General features: G+C 45.7%; 1 protein-coding gene across 6 annotated transcripts; it reads right to left on the reverse strand.

The window, feature by feature from the left end:
- Window positions 1-360: 360 nt before the first annotated feature.
- On the reverse strand, window positions 361-15,365 carry LOC101108528 (ETS translocation variant 3). Of its 6 annotated transcripts, none has more exons than XM_060402995.1 (6): window positions 15,305-15,365; window positions 13,303-13,358; window positions 12,469-12,706; window positions 11,136-11,251; window positions 3,964-5,022; window positions 361-3,291 (listed from the first exon to the last, which is right to left on the reverse strand). In XM_060402995.1, exons 2-6 carry the CDS (start codon window positions 13,346-13,348, stop codon window positions 3,272-3,274), a joined length of 1,479 nt encoding a protein of 492 aa, XP_060258978.1. In that variant the 5' UTR covers window positions 13,349-13,358; window positions 15,305-15,365; the 3' UTR covers window positions 361-3,271. The 6 variants fall into 6 exon arrangements, with proteins under 6 accessions (XP_060258978.1, XP_060258975.1, XP_014947802.1 ...); XM_060402992.1 differs by having other exon boundaries at window positions 3,955-5,022; XM_015092316.3 differs by having other exon boundaries at window positions 13,303-13,361.
- Window positions 15,366-15,917: the final 552 nt, after the last annotated feature.

Genomic DNA, 15,917 nt, shown 5'->3' on the forward strand with positions numbered 1-15,917 from the left:
CATTAACCTGTTTTCTCTATGGATTTGCCTATTCTGAATACTTCATATGAACCGATTCATACAAAGTGTGGCCTACTGTTTCTGGCTTTGCCATGTACTCTGAATGAATTCTCAAATCAATTTTGAGGGTGACATTTCCCAACCAACTTGTCTGTGGCTTCAGTGGTATTCTATCTAGCAGCAGCCATTGACACAAGGAAACTGACCATCTCCAGAACTGTTAAGACCCTCACTATGTTGGTTCCTGCACAACAGGAATAAAGTGTGGGGGTGAGTGAACGAGTACGCACGCAGCAAATGCTCCGGCACAACCACCTGGCTTGGTGTGTCAGCAACAAAACCAAACTCTGCAAACATTACTTAAAAGTATTTTCTTTTTTATTTAACTTTTAACTTCTGAGGTAAAATACTTTTTTTTTTTCTTTCAACTTCCATAACAAAATACAGAGCTATCAGATACCCCTGGAAAAAATATGTATATTATACATATATTTCTATAACATTACATCATATATATATAATATATATATGCAAAAATTTGAAGACTTTATAGAAAGCAGAACATCTAAAAGGCACTGCACAATGGAGTTAAGATTACTTACAGGTTATGTACATATACACACTATTCTGCTTAAGCGGGTAACTAGTGAAGTCACCTTTCACATGTGAATTTCCAAAAATCCCTGCATCTCAATTTTATAACACAATTTTATTTAGGCATTTTTATAAGAATGCCTAAGTATTTCAAAACAAATTAACAGGTAACGCCCCACCCCACCCCAAGAACAAAAAAATCAAACAGTTCTTGAAAGACTGATCAGTTCCCCCCCCCCCAAATTTAAAAGTATATTCCATTACTGTCTATAAAACAAAGAACACAAATATATTTATGGAATAAATAAAAAACAAGGGACAAACAGCCAACTAACTGACTCTACCCGCTTGGTAAAAAGTGATATACTTCAACTATTTTTTTCTTTTAATGCTTCTGAGTTTCTTGGCCCACTGAGGACTAGGGTGCAGTGATTCCCTGTTAGCGAGCTGGGTTTAATGCAGTGCAGCTTGAAAACTGGGGTTGGAGGGACTTATTGTTCATTTTTCACTCCTAGCGGTTCTTAAAAAACAAAAACACTCAGCAAGGCTGGATGCCCTGAAGAGATCTCTATACTATTTTCTTCTCTATAGCCAGAAAAGCAAACGGCTTGCAAGAACACGTTCTTGATTAACACAACTTCAAAATTTGTCTTTGCAAATTTTTAAACATTTGGCACAGCACAAGTTGGAAAAAATGGGGAGGGAAAATAGACCTGGTGTTGTTCCCCTTTCCACATGCTGTCAGTGATGAGATGTTCACAGAAGAGAATGACCTGGCTTTGCGCCAGGCTTGTGACAGGTGCTGCCAGGAGTGGACTTAGGGGAGAAGAACTATCTCCCACCGCTTTGCCCCAGGAAATATCAATGACTGCCACATCCCCTGGTCCACTTCCCAGGCAATCCCAAGTTCGGCTCTGAGTAGTACCCTCCCCCAACCCCAGTGTGCAGTGCAAATCAACCAACAATTTACTGGTGGAATGGCAATCAAAGGAAACAGTTAAACATCAAACAGTTTCTTAAAGCCAAAAACAGTTTTCATGGAGTTGGAACATTTTTTGAGTGTTTTTCAAGTGTAAAAGCAGTGACTTTTTATTCAAACAGAAGCAGCATCTAGGAATTAATTCTGGCACTTGGGTTCTAGGGGGTTACAGGTACGCATCATGGATTTTTCTCCCTCTTTAAAGGCCTCATGTCTATTCCTGAGTTCATACTGACACCTGCCGGTGCCTCTGCTCCAGTGGACAGAGGTGGTGGGCAGCCAGCCTCCCTGGTTAGATTGGGCAATGCCAAGCAGAGATGCCTCTTCCACCTGCCTGGGCTTGCTTTTCTGATTCGAGGTAAGTCGAGGTACAGAGAAAGGAACCGACAAAAACACAACCAACCAAAGGCAGCCTGAGTTGTTAGGGACCACTCTCCTAATCCTTTTTCCAGGGAAAGACAAATCACTCATGGAATTTCAAACAAAGGGGAGGACAACTGCCAAAAAAAAAAAGGGCACGATGGACTCAAGTCATCTTAAGCCATCTAATAACTCACTCACCTGCTCTAACCAACCTTTCCTGGGCTCCTCTCTCAAGCATGCACTCCAGTTTAAAAAAGACCCCCCCTACCCCCACCATAAAGACAACCCTCAAGTGCTTCTTAGTACATAGAGTTCACCCAGGCTAAGATGGAGTCAGGAATTTCTTGAAAGCATCCCCGTGCCCACTTCCTGCCCCCACCAGATATGCAGTTATTTCTCCCTCTGCTGCTCATGGGGCTGAGCCACGTCACGTATTTCTGTACACTATGTACTACCTGTGCGCACACACACACAGCTGGCTGTGGATTCTGTCTGCCCTTAGTCCAGGTCCCTTTTGCCTCATTTTTGATCAATACCTTCCCATTCCTTTGAAGCTGATGGAACAGAACTTCCCATGAAGAAACAATCCCTGGAGTTTCACAGACAGTCAATTGATCTTAAGAATTAGTATGATCTAGGGGGATGGGTATGGCAAGAATGGCACCACCACATCAGGACAGACACCCGCTGTTCACTCCCACCAGCCCTTGTGGCAGCTGTCTGCCATCTGTGTTTCCTGTCCACCTCTCCCTTCAGCCTCATACACATCCACTTGTACCCCCAGCTACCTTCTGCATTTCCAAGTATAACTTGCCCTTAAAGCCCACAATCCTGCCTTTCTGCTACCCATCCCAATAACATCAGGTGGGCATGGTTAAACACCAGCTTGAAGTCTAACATTTTCCGACACCTCTGGATTATCTGAGAAGTTGTCCATGCCCTTTTACAGGTTTACGCTGACAGACCCGTATCATGCTGAAGTGTGTTCATTGTTAAGGCTTTGACTGGAGACAACGTAAGAGCAGCAGACACAAGAGAGACGTCTTCCACTTGCGTCTCAGTCGACTCGCTCAGTCACACACTGGTTTGGCTCCCCAAACCCATGGTGGGAAAAAAAAAAGATAATTTTTGTGTTTTTGTTTTTAAAGGCATCAGGTTACTTCCTTCTGTCCTCTTCTTTCTTCCCTGAACAAGAGTTTACAACTCCTCATGGCTTCTTAATAGATGAAGTAGGTGAAATGTCCAAGAAATTCACGGCAGGGCTTCCTGTCTCAACCACGTAGCCGAGGCTTGGTGCCTGTGCCTTCCCAGCCCCGCTCTAACTGGCAGTACATTTCATGTTTCCTGAAAACATTCTATATTAAAAAAAAAAAAAAAAAAGCCAAACAACAACAAAGGGAAAAAGAAAAAGAGTAACACGTGAACATCCCCCTGCCCCAGTAAGACAGATTATCTTATTCCTCCCCTGAAATAATTATAAAGAAACATTTCAGGCAAAATACTTAGTATTAATGGTCTCTCGCTGCTCAACCTCCCATCCATGCCCCTTTCCCTTTATGTGTCTCTCTCAGAGCAAAATAAATTCATTAATGGCTTTCCATATATAAATACAATAGAAAAGAAATAAGTCTGGAACCTGAACTATTATGGGACCAAACAGTTTTCTTGGCCCTCTGGGAGTCTGTCAAAGTGTAAGCCTCACTAGGAAACAGAGGCTCTTTCTCTTTTCAGTTCAATACCAATCCCGTCCTACTCACCAGGAAAGTGTGTTCACATCCCACCTAATTTACAACAGAAGACACCCCATCCTATCCCCAAACAAAAATACAAGTCTACACCCCTAGAATGATCAAACCAGTCTAATTCCCTCCCCACCCCCCCACCCTGAAATCTTGCTACATAAATACATGTGTGTGTTTGATTATAGTATAAACAGCTCCCAATCCTCTTCCAGTTCTAAGCATCAGCAGCGGCTGTTGCCAAGCCCCGGGGTCCGGACCCATTCCAGAGAAACTTGCCATTCTTACTCAGGGCTTCAGGGTCATCATTCCAGCGCCGCTTCAACCGAAGCTTGGGGGGCATCAGGGCATCTTCTTTCTTCTCAGGTGCCCCGGGCTCTTTGCCAGGCCTGTCCTCACTGTCTTCAGACATCTCCAGGGGTTCTTCACTTGGGGTGCTAACGGGTACAGAAGGCCACACAGGCGGTGCAGCCGGGCGGGCAAAGATGGTGCTTTTTTCCTCCTCCGTGGTCCTGCCTGGCACAGTGCCCTCTTCTTGGGAGCGCTCCTCCTCCTCCTGTGCCGACTGTCTGAGGCTCTCAGGAGCCTTTTCCAAGGCTGGCTCCACCTTAATCCTCGGTAGGACAGGAGTCAGTGTGGGAGCAGGGAGAGGGGCTGCCTCCTCGCTGCTCTCCACCCTCTCCCGGTTCTTCCGCCCGACAGGTGGGGGCTGCAGCTTGATGGAAAACTGGGATGGCTCCTCGGGGTGCGCCTGGCACTGCAGCGGTGGCACCATGAGCCCTGGGTACCGAGGGAATGTCCGTGGACTCAGATGGTAGTTGAACACAGAACAGGCTTGAGAATGAAGGTAGTGTTTCATTTCTTCAGGGTTGAAGGAGAAGCAACTGCTGCTGGTGAAGGGGCTCAGGCCTGGTGAGGGGCTATAGGAGAAGATGGTGGGAGTCAGGGAGAGGGCTGGTGAAATGGGGACGTTAAGGACGCCTCCACGGCCGGGGATCGGAGAGACGGCAAAGGGACTATGGGGGTCAGGGTACATCCCTGGCCTGGAGAACAAAGGAAGCATGATGTCAGGCTTGCGCTTCTGGTGGCCAATCCCTCCACCCACGGCACTTCGGGAGGACATGAGATCCACGCCCCGGCGCCAGTCAGCGGCTGGGCCATCCTCCAGCTCTGGAAGCTCCACCTTTCTATCAGTGCTATTACTTGACTCCTGGCCAGAAGCAGTTAGGGAGCTAGCAGAGAACCGCCCTGGCTGCACATCACTAGTTGGAGAATGGGTGTCCAGTGATGGGAAGTGGAAGTGGGAAGAGCCTGTTGGCACTGGTGGTGCACTCTGGGGAACCACACCTGTGAGGGCGGGAAAGACAAAAGGCCACTTTAGAGGTCTAGTCATGCATGACTGGCAATTTGATTGTCGCTAAATAAGTACAAAATGCTGAAGAGCAATGGGAAACAAACATTCCAGCTGGACTGAATCTCACCTGCTTGTCTTTTCTGCTTCCTTCATTCAATTTAGTTGCTGCCTTTCTCTAGCCTCTTACTCACTGTTTTCCTAGTACTCAATACTATCTAAAATGTCATTTACTTGTTTATCTGTTTTCTAAACCCCATGAAGGCAGGGATTTCTCATTTGCAAGTAGAGTTCCAGCAGCTCAGAGCTGAATAATTAGTAGGCTCTTAATAACTATCAGCTGAATGGATGACTGTAAGAGTGTGTATATACAGCATATAACACCTGCTTCAGTTCTCAGGTTTACAAATGGTCTTTCCTTGTTTTCGTTATTTGGGCCACGTCTATAAGCAAACAAGCCAAAACCAACAGACAAAACTGGGGATGGTAATGTATGTAAACAATGCATTAAAAGCTTGAAGACCCTGTACCTCACAAATATGAACACGAGCAAGACCACATTTTAAGAATAAAAACAGAACACAAGAAAGGGCCATGTTTGTTAAGGCAGGTTCTCATGGTGTACCTTTTATCATTTCTGACATACAACCACTTCTGTATAGACAGTCTAATATTTTTCAATATCTCCAAATCTATGTTCTATTATACAAATTGTGTATCACAATCTCCATTCCCATCCTGCTTTCCATGCCTTGCAACCACTGAGGAGGCTGGAACAAAGTCCAATACCTACCACCTGTCTCCCAAATTTGTGGACTGAGATCTGAAGCTCTAAGCAGAAACCAACACTGCACTACACAAGTCAACTTCAGAGGCTCACAAGTTCTCTACTGCCCTCAAAAGTCGTTCTGATAATCACAGCCTGAGACGTCTGAGGCCTGAGGGGCCCTATGGGCTCCTGGGAGGTATCAGTGTCTTCTATCACTGATGATGTCAGGAGGGCTATTTTTACCTTGAGGGAAGGATAAAGGAGAAGAAAAAGTAAGAAAAACCCAAATAAGTGCAAGTGTGGTGACACAGGAGAAGAAACAAAAAGGTGCACAAGATATGACGTGGCGAAGAACTGCCAGCAATCAGCTGTGTTCTCCTGTTCTTGGTATAACTGAGTCATCTTCAGATAGGACCCTGGGGTCAGGTGGCAAGTCCAAGCTTTCTCGGCACACATGTCTGAAGAACACTGTGCCAGAGCAGCATCTCCCAAACTGATGTTCTGCAGAAAACTGTTCCATAGGTTTTTTTTTTTTTCTAAAACCACTGATTTTAATTGTGTGATCAGGAAAAACAGATGGATGGACCTGTATACAATTTGAGCAGACTCGGGGGGTGGGGGTGGGGGGGGGGGGGGGGGTGGGCTCTAAAAAATATTTCTGCTACCAGCCTATTATGGTGGCTATTCTCTTGGATCTTGATTTTGTATTAATAGCACATCTATTCAAAAGCAAAAGAAAAAACCCAAAACACCCCCCCTCCAAAACACTTTTCTGTGTGCTGGTGGACTGAATAAGTATAACATGGAGAGAAGCGGAGGTGATAAAGAAGGTCCCGTCTCCTGAACAATTCAGTCATTTGTTTTGCTTTTTTCAAACTGGAAGATAGATACCTCAGTCTCTACATGGGCTAAAGATACATTGTCAAATTGCAAAAATGGAGACAGAATACAGGGCATTTTCCAAGTGGGTTTAGAGGGAGTGAAGGAAGGCAATCTGGAGGTAGCATTTTGGATCCCTTTAACTAGCTGCTGGAGGAGGAAATGGCAACCCACTCCAGTACTCTCGCCTGGAGAATCCCACGGACAGAGGCGCCTGGTGGGCTACAGTCCACAGGGTCGCAAAGAGTTGCACACGACTGAGCGACTTCACTTTCACTTTAACTAGCTGCAGCAGTCCTACTTCAGTAGGGCTGGAAAATGTGGGTTTGAATCTTAGTTCTAGCACCTTCTACTTTGTAGCCTGGTACAAATAACCAATGGGTTTTGAACCCCTTTGGCAAAATGGGAATAAGGCCCTTGATAGGGTTCAAACCCTAGCACTATCACTTAATAGCAATGTTATTCTAGGTAACTTACTTACCTTTCCAAGTCTCAGTTTCCTTACCTGTAAAACAGATGATAACAGGACTAATCCTCATGCTATGAGAACTACAAGAATTAATATTTGTGAAGTCCTTAAACTAGTACCAGCATATAGCAAATTCCATGTATTTGTTGAAATACATGATTTTTTATTAGAAAATAATCATGGTTTAAAAAGCTAAAACTTTTAAAAGGCATATGGACCATATATTAGATAACAATATTGGAGCAATGTTAAAATCTCCTGAGTATGGTGATGTTACTGTGATGAGGAGGAGAATGTCCTTGTGCATGGGAGGACATACTGAAGCACACAGGGATAAAGTGTCACATCTGTAAGTTAATCTTGAAAAAGTTACATATACAGATAAAGCAAATATTACCCGTTAGTGATTGTAGGTAGAGGATATATGGGTGTTCACAGTTTTATTTTCTCCCCCTCAATTTTTTTTGTAGCTTGAAAGTTTTCTAAAATAAGGATAAATATAAAAAAAACTGGGGTGGGGTAGAGAGGTCTCAAGTTCATCCTTGAACTGGTTTGCCCTGCCCCCAAACTCTGACCAGTAAGCAGTTTTACTACATATCTCCTGCATCTTTCCAATGTTTCTTATAAGTCCATTAAACATACATTTTGATGTAAATATTAAAAAACTTATAGCCCAACTGTATCAGCCCACCATCTAGACAAGATCTCTCTAGCCTCCAGGATCTAAATCCACACAGCTCTGCTTCTCAGAGCATTTATCACATTCCACATCGATATCTTATCTCTCTTGCTAAATTTTAAGTTCCTTGCGGGAAATAACTCCCCCACAATCTTTTTTTGTTGTTGTTTTTAAGTCTTAACACATTATCTGTTGAACAAATGAATGAATCCCAAATCCAGGGAAGGAACGTATGATCTATTAAATATGAGCCAGATTTCAATAGCTCAATGGCTCAAGAATTGTTTCCTGAGAAACTGTCCAACAGGTAACTGTATTCAAGCCACCCTGATCAATCTTTGACTCTGCTGTCATCCTCAATGTTATCATTTTAAAATGGGGATACTAAGACATATACTTTACTAAGCTGGGAGAGTGGCGTGACTTAACTCACAAAAACACTGAGCAAAAGTACCTCCATGAAGCAGACGTTCAATAAACATTACATTTCTCTGTCATCAGTAGAAGTTAACCTGAAATGTTTGGTCTATTTGGGTAAAAGTTCTCTATGAACTACTGACTCTAGTTCTTTGGGGTTATCTGCATCCAGGATGTAAAAAACCAGTCGTATCCTTAAAAGAAACGGACTTTTTGCTTTCCCCATGATTTTCTGACCAGGATCTTGAGCCTGGTTAAGAATCAATGTTGATTCAGCTGCCTTCTGGCCCAACAGGCAGTTCTAGGCCACTACTGTGTGGCTGCTAGGCCAGAGTCTTCACAGAGTGACAGTCCAGACTTCCTTTTCCTGGAAAAGCATATTGGTCCCCATTCAGGTTATCCAAGTGGCTGGATTTGTGGGTTTTCAATAGAAAAAAATGCAAATGTGAAGTCAAGTGGGCCTTAGGATGCATCACTATGGACAAAGATAGTGGAGGTGATGGAATTCCAGTTGAGCTATTTCAAATCCTAAAAGATGATGCTGTGAAAGTGCTGCACTCAATATGTCAGCAAATTTGGAAAACTCAGCAGTGGCCACAGGACTGGAAAAGGTCAGTTTTCGTTCCAATCCCAAAGAAAGGCAATGCCAAAGAATGCTCAACTACCACACAATTGCACTCATTCTCACATGCTAGCAAAGTAATGCTCAAAATTCTCCAAGCCAGGCTTCAACAGTATGTGAACCGTGAACTTCTAGATGTTCAAGCTGGTTTTAGAAAAGACAGAGGAACCAGAGATCAAATTGCAAACATCTGCTGGATCATCAGAAAGGCAAGAGAGTTCCAGGAAAACATCTACTTCTACTTTATTGACTATGCCAAAGCCTTTGACTGTGTGGATCACAACAAACAGTGAAATTCTGAAAGAGATGGGAATACCAGACCACCTGACCTGCCTCCTGAGAAATCTGTATGCAGGTCAAGAAGTAACAGTTAGAACTGGACATGGAACAACAGACTGGTTCCAAACTGGGAAAGGAGTACCTCAAGGCTGTATATTGTCACCCTGCTTATTTAACTTATATGCAGAGTACATCATGCGAAATGCCGGGCTGGAAGAAGCACAAGCTAGAATCAAGACCGCCGGGAGAAATATCAATAACTTCAGATATGCAGATGACACCACACTTATGGCAGAGAGTAAAGAACTAAAGAGCCTCTTGATGAAAGTGAAAGAGAAGAGTGAAAAAGTTGGCTTAAACTCAACATTCAGAAAACTAAGATCACGGCATCCAGTCCCATCACTTCATGGCAAACAGATGGGGAAACAATGGAAACGGTGAGAGACTTTATCTTCCTGGGCTCCAAAATCACTGCAGATGGTGACTGCAGCCATGAAAGTAAAAGACGCTTGCTCCTTGGAAGAAAAGTTATGCCAACCTAGATAGCATATTAAAAAGCAGAGACATTACTTTGCCAACAAAGGTCCGTCTAGTCAAAGCTATGGTTTTTCCAGTAATTATGTATGGTCGTGAGAGTTGAACTATAAAGAATGCTGAGCCCCTAACAATTGATGCTTTTGAACTGTGATATTGGAGAAGACTCTTGAAGAGTCTCTTGGACTGCAAGGAGGTCCAAACAGTCAATCCTAAAGGAAATCAGTTCTGAATATTCATTGGAAGGACTGAAGCTGAAGCTTAAACTTCGGTACTTTGGCCACCTGATGCAAAGAACTGACTCCTAGAGTCAAAATTCCTCTAGGTACACAGGGAGGGGGCAAGAGTGAAAAATAGAGGAAACAAGATGCCAGTGGTTAGAACAGGTTTGATTTCCTAACACCTCTCCCTCAGGCACAAGGAAAGAAAACAGGTTGTAATTAGAGATGCATTCCAATAGTTTTTTTTTTTTAAATGCATGCCCCAGGGACAGGAGGGTGGTTACAGGGGAGATGGAACTGTAATGATAGCAGCATGAAGCTAAAACTGCCCTAACTTGTTGTGTGTAGTAATTACATATCTGCCAAGGATCTCAGCATATTCTCTCAGCCACACCCCTGCTCTAAATTTTCAGGTTTCTTCCAACTTTTCTCTGAGAAGTTGTAATACTACAGAGTCATAAGCAGATTTCTTTGCCTTATACAGTTCCATAAAGACAGAGCACTGATGGACTCCTCAGAAATTAGTAAAATACAATCTATTTTCTTAGGCAGGGGCCTGATTTGCATCTTGAAACAAACAAACATCCTTATCAGAAACTGCCTTCTCCTTCGCTGAGAAGCAGACCCAAAACCTCCGTGAAAAGCTGTAATGGAAAGCTATCCCGTGGAGAGCCTAGAGGCGAAGCCTTGCAACACTTCAGAGGAGAGAAGGTCAAGTAACCCCAGAGTCCTGTTCTCCGAGGAGTTGTTGGTGCAGATCAAAGGCACTGCTTTTCACTGCAAACATCTGAACCTCCCCTCCTGTGATCAAGGATGCTGTGGTTTTGATGAGATTCACTTGATAAGGGTGAGCTTGGTTGTTTCATAGAAAATCGGAAGTGTTTTAGAAACTAGTTCTTGTCTGTGAAAGAGCCACTAGGCTGGGTGTTGAAATTCTGAATCCTGAACTTAAGGATCAACACAAACCTATGGAATAATATTCCTGAAGAAGACAATGTAACAATATCTAGGAGATGACAGATAATATGCAGAAAACAGACCCAAATCAACCAAATCTATCTCACTGCTGCAGTCTATCACTTCCTGTGAGAATAATGAGAATAGTTGGCAGAGGGAATCCAGGGGATCATATTACTGTGGTGTTTCTAAATACCCCGTAAGCATGACAAATCTGAAGATCTGGGTTTTTAAAATTTTTTAACTCAGAATTTACTCCCCACCAAGAGAGTTTGCATCTTACCACTTGACCGAATGTTGATGAATGGGTAGTTGGGCATCACCAGCTTGTTGAAGTTAAATTTATAAGTAAACCTTTTCCCTTTTGTTTTATGAAGGATCCTCTTGTTGTAATAGTATCTGTAAAAACAAGAATGCATGTCAAGTCGTCTTCTGGCTACTGACCGTTTTTGATACACTTAGGTAACCACGACAATCAACAGCTCCTGCTCTGAGTATTTACTTGCGAACTTTCTCACTATATCATTCTTTTGCAGCTTTGCCCTCAGGTTAGAGCTGGGAGACCTAAGAGCTTACTTTTCAGATTCAATTTTCAACAAGATTCTAGTCCTTTACAAAGACAGTCTCTCTTTGAGATCCTGTACACCTATTCGAGCCCCAGCCACTTTTCTTCTCTCTCTACGGTTTCAATTCTTTAGTCCATTTCCTTCCTGTTCCACTATACGTCACTGCTTCGTTTCTCTTTTCTGCCTTCCCCAGGTGGGGGCAGGCAAATCTCTTGGGAGACCTGATGTGGTTAGTCTGGAGGCCTAAGCTCAAGGCATAGACAAAGGAATGTAAAACTGTTTTATGGTGGCAGGTCAAATAATGGTACATTCTGAGCTGGAAAACAGCAGTCAGCTTGGCCTACTTCACTTTCAAAAGAAGTGAGAGGCTCCAGCAATGTTGCTGCTCAGATTTTGCATTCGGGGTCACACAATGAAGGAAGTCAGGGGAATTTCAATGTACCTAGAACCTTGAATATATTCAGTGGCATAGATTATAAATACCCCTGGAGGGATAAAGGATTATGAAATATAAAGACTGACAAGGGGAAAAGAGAACCTGAGAAAGCTTAGAGTGACCAATCTTTAGACAAGCTGGCGCAACCTACGGACCAACAGCCCACTGAGCTCACTGGCTCAACAGCGAGGGCCCCGCCATGCACTGAGCCATCCTCTTGCATGCCTGTTTCACTGTTTTTCTCGTTTCTTTCAGGAGAGCCTAAAGAAGAGACATTCCCCAACAGGGAAGTCTAAACTAATCTTTTGGTTTACAAATTAGCTCCAATCCAGGTTTCACCACACATTCTCGCCCACTACAGAGCAGAATCGGCTGTCAGGACCCAGTGCCAGCCACGTTGGGATTCCCTCCAACATACAACCAAAGACGTGCCTTTCTCCTCCTGCGCCTATGCCACCCAGATTTAACAGCTCTTCTACTCCCGGTATAAAGCTACACGTTATTCACTAGTGTCGTCTCTCATCACCTGATACCTTTTTACCCAACATCTACCAAACTACTTAAGCCTCTTTCCAATCTGTCAGCACAATGGATTTGGGAATTCTTTTCCCTACCTCAAAGCCCGGCTCAGCTTGTCGTAGTTCATCTGTGGTTTGCACTTCCTGCGGCCCCAGAGGCGGGCCACCTCGTCCGGATCCTTGATGACGAATTCCCCGTACTCTCCCTGCTGCCAGGCGATGACATGGCGGAACTCCTCCTTCTGCAGCAGCTCCAGGATGAAGTGCCACAGCTGGATCTGCCGGGAGCCCGGGGACGACTCTGTTTTATAGGCCCAGTCAGGGAACTGATACCCTTTAATATGAAAAGGGCAAGATCAAGGCAGTCAGGAGCTAGGAACATACATACCAGCATCCCCAGCTTCACATTCCGACGCTCAGAAACTCTAGAGAGCTGTGCAAACATGCCACCAACACCCTTTCAGTCAACTGGGGCTAATCACAACAGTGCAGAGGAAGGCAGACCAAAGTTACCTTTCCTTGTGGCAGTCATTAAATCTGATAAGAGTTGGGTAGCAGCAGCCAGGTGTCCTAATCTTTTCCCCTTTCAGACTTTACTAAATCTCATGCCTACTTCCTGTGAGGACATGTAAGTTTCAAAGGGAACACACAGGAAAGACAATGTTTTAGAAAACAGCACCTTTCCCCCAAGGTTGGAATTGTTTCTCTAAGAGGAAAGAGACTCGAAAGCTTGGAAATGAGGGTGTGGTGACGACATTTGTTAACATTCATCCATAGGAAAAAGCATAGAACTGTCCTAGCAATATCTACCCTGTCAAGAGGCGGTCAGTCACAGTCTGGCATTTGTGAACCAAGCCCAAGTGAAGAGAAAAGGAACCGCTGAGGGACATTCCAGGTGCATCAGAGAATGACTGATTAACTCCTGCTCACCTCCACCTCCTTCTGGCTTTTCCACGATGCTGCAGCCCGCTTTCATTTTCACCCTCCTGCTGAGAGACACAAACCACATCAGTTAATTCAAGGTGTTCTGTGTTTATTATCCTCCCAGGGTTTTCTGCCACAGCCTTTCCCCAAACTTCCATTTCCTCATCTTTCCCTCCTTATGTAACCCTCTTCCAAACATGTCACTTCCAGAGTGCTAATCCTCAAGTCGTGAAATGATGATTCTCAGGTCATCAACTTCAAAGACTATAATTTATCTCTTACCTGACTTTAAACCACAAATAGTAAACACTATTTTTAATATTTGCTTTCTCCCTCCTGACCAATCTTTCAAACGTGAAAAAAGGAAGGGTATGGTGAAATGAGTCCAAAAAGGCAGCCAGAACAAGTCAAACAGTTTGTCTTCTATTACTAGACAGGCCCAGATGCCAAGATACACAAGCCTGAGTTCACCCAGATGTACCAGTTTAAAGAGTAAAAAAAAAAAAACCAAAACCCAAATCCATTTGATTGCCACTCAAAAATGAACATCTGATTTTGATTTACTTTCCTAAATTATGTGAGATGGGAAAAGGAAAACTCCTCCCAAGCAGAAACTGCCCCTTCCTCCTTGAAAAACACCCTGGGATACAGGAAGTAAACACACCATATGTACAGTTACTCTATACACGAAAACTTACACTCCTCCCATTTTTCTCTGAGGAAAAAATTTACATCTTCTCCCTTTAATAGAAAGGAAAAAAGAAGCAAGCACTTTGGGGAACCTTCTGTTCAACAAGTGGAGGGAGTCTGGCTGTGATTTGAATTCATTCTATCCAGATTTACAGTTCCTTAATAAATTTCCTGCTCCTAGCAGCAAGCAGCCTGTATCAGTTACTCCTTCAGCAAAAAGCAGGGAAGAGTAAAACGGCCAGAGAGAGATGCAAGCAGAAGGCAGATTTACCCTTACTCAGGCAGTTCCCCAGGGTGAATGACAGGCCCTCAGCATCAACATTAGCAGGAGTCTAGAGGGAATGTAGGTGCCTTGGTGACCCTAGGGCGGGGTGGATACAAATTCCTAATCTTGAAATTTCATCTAACCTAGGATTCCTCTAGATCCTTTGAAACTCCCCCCCCCCCCCCACCATATACATTTAGAAGACTAACCAGCAAGTTTCGGTCTAAGAAATTACCAAGGAATGAGGATGGATAAAGGCCCCAAAGGAAGGAGAAAAACAAACAAACAGAAACACACAGTTACATACACAAGATACACAATAACAAGGCCCCAGAGCTGAGGCAGGAGTTTCCTCTCCTGGCTGCTTCCATCTCCGTGACAATGAGGGAGGAAAAACACTAATTTCCCCACGACTCCAGGAAGCTGCCTTGAACGTTAACAACGAGGCTGCTCTGTCGGGGTGAGGGGGTCATTATCCTGACACGGGAATGCCTTCACTCACGACGACTCTGGGGTTCAAACCCCGCCGCAACAATGACGCGCCCAGGAAGCTCTCTCCTGACATCCCAACTCTCCGCTTTCACCTATAAAGGCCTTCCTCCCAGGAGTCCGGAGGCGCCTTCTTCATGCCTTTCGCAAATTCACTCCGAGGACACACTGTCGAAGTAGGGTCACTCATCTTAACTCTGCACAGCCCGGCAGGCCCCTTGCCTTCCCTCGGATTGCGACCATTCCCCATAAAGTGAGGCTTGCAGAGCCCGGTACCGCGCGCGTCCCGGCTTCCACAGTCCCCGGAGCCTCCTATCTACCTGCCTCCCGACCGGGCCTTCCTCTCCCCGTGGTCTCGGGGCTCCGCGGAGCCACCGCGAGAACGCTGCCCGGGTCCCCGTCGCCCCTAAGCCACGGGGGCCCCCTCCCTCCCCCGCCCCCGCGCAGGGGGAGGCCCAGCAGGGTTAGTACGTGGCTCTCCCCGCTGCCCCGGCCGCAGGGACGCCGTCACCGCCGAAGCTTGGGGGTCGGCCCGGACGGGTCGGCGGCGAGGCCGGGACTCACCTCTCCCCGGCACGGTCGGTCTTCGGTCCGGTCTCCTCCGCGGCGTCTCCGGCTCCTCCTCATCCACCCCAGCAGGAAGTGACCTCCTCGGCTGCTTTCGTCACTTCCATCCTCAGCGGAGAGGGCGGGGGAGGAGGCGGCGCCCTCCCGCCGGTCTCCCAGCCGCGCCCCGCCGCACCCAGCCGCGTCTCCCTTTCCTTTCTCCTTTCCGCAGACGCTGGCTTCCGCCCGCACCCCGCCCCCGCCGCGCGCTCCTCCCGCCGCGCTGCCCGCGCAGCTTCCCCGGCGCGGCCCGTGCGTCACGCTGCGGGGGCACGTTACGCACGCTCGCGGCCGGTGGCCGGGCGGCCGGCCTGTGGTCGGCGGGAGTAGCGGGGGATGTGGCGGGCTTTCTTGCCGGTCGAGTGTGGACGAAGCTGTGCTTTTGGGGTCTCACCTGTCGCCGGAGGGCACCTCGCAGTTCTCACTGGAAGGGACCCGGCTCCGACAGAAAGCTTCCCCCAGACCACTGAGAGGGTGGGGTCCTCCGTTTCTCCTTAAAAGGGCCCTGCGACCTCCCAGAGAGGAGAGGCTTCACAATGGGAAGAGACCCCCGCGGACTTCAGAGGGCGTT

This window comes from Ovis aries, chromosome 1, assembly GCF_016772045.2.
Source record: "Ovis aries strain OAR_USU_Benz2616 breed Rambouillet chromosome 1, ARS-UI_Ramb_v3.0, whole genome shotgun sequence".
Taxonomy (NCBI): domain Eukaryota; kingdom Metazoa; phylum Chordata; class Mammalia; order Artiodactyla; family Bovidae; genus Ovis; species Ovis aries.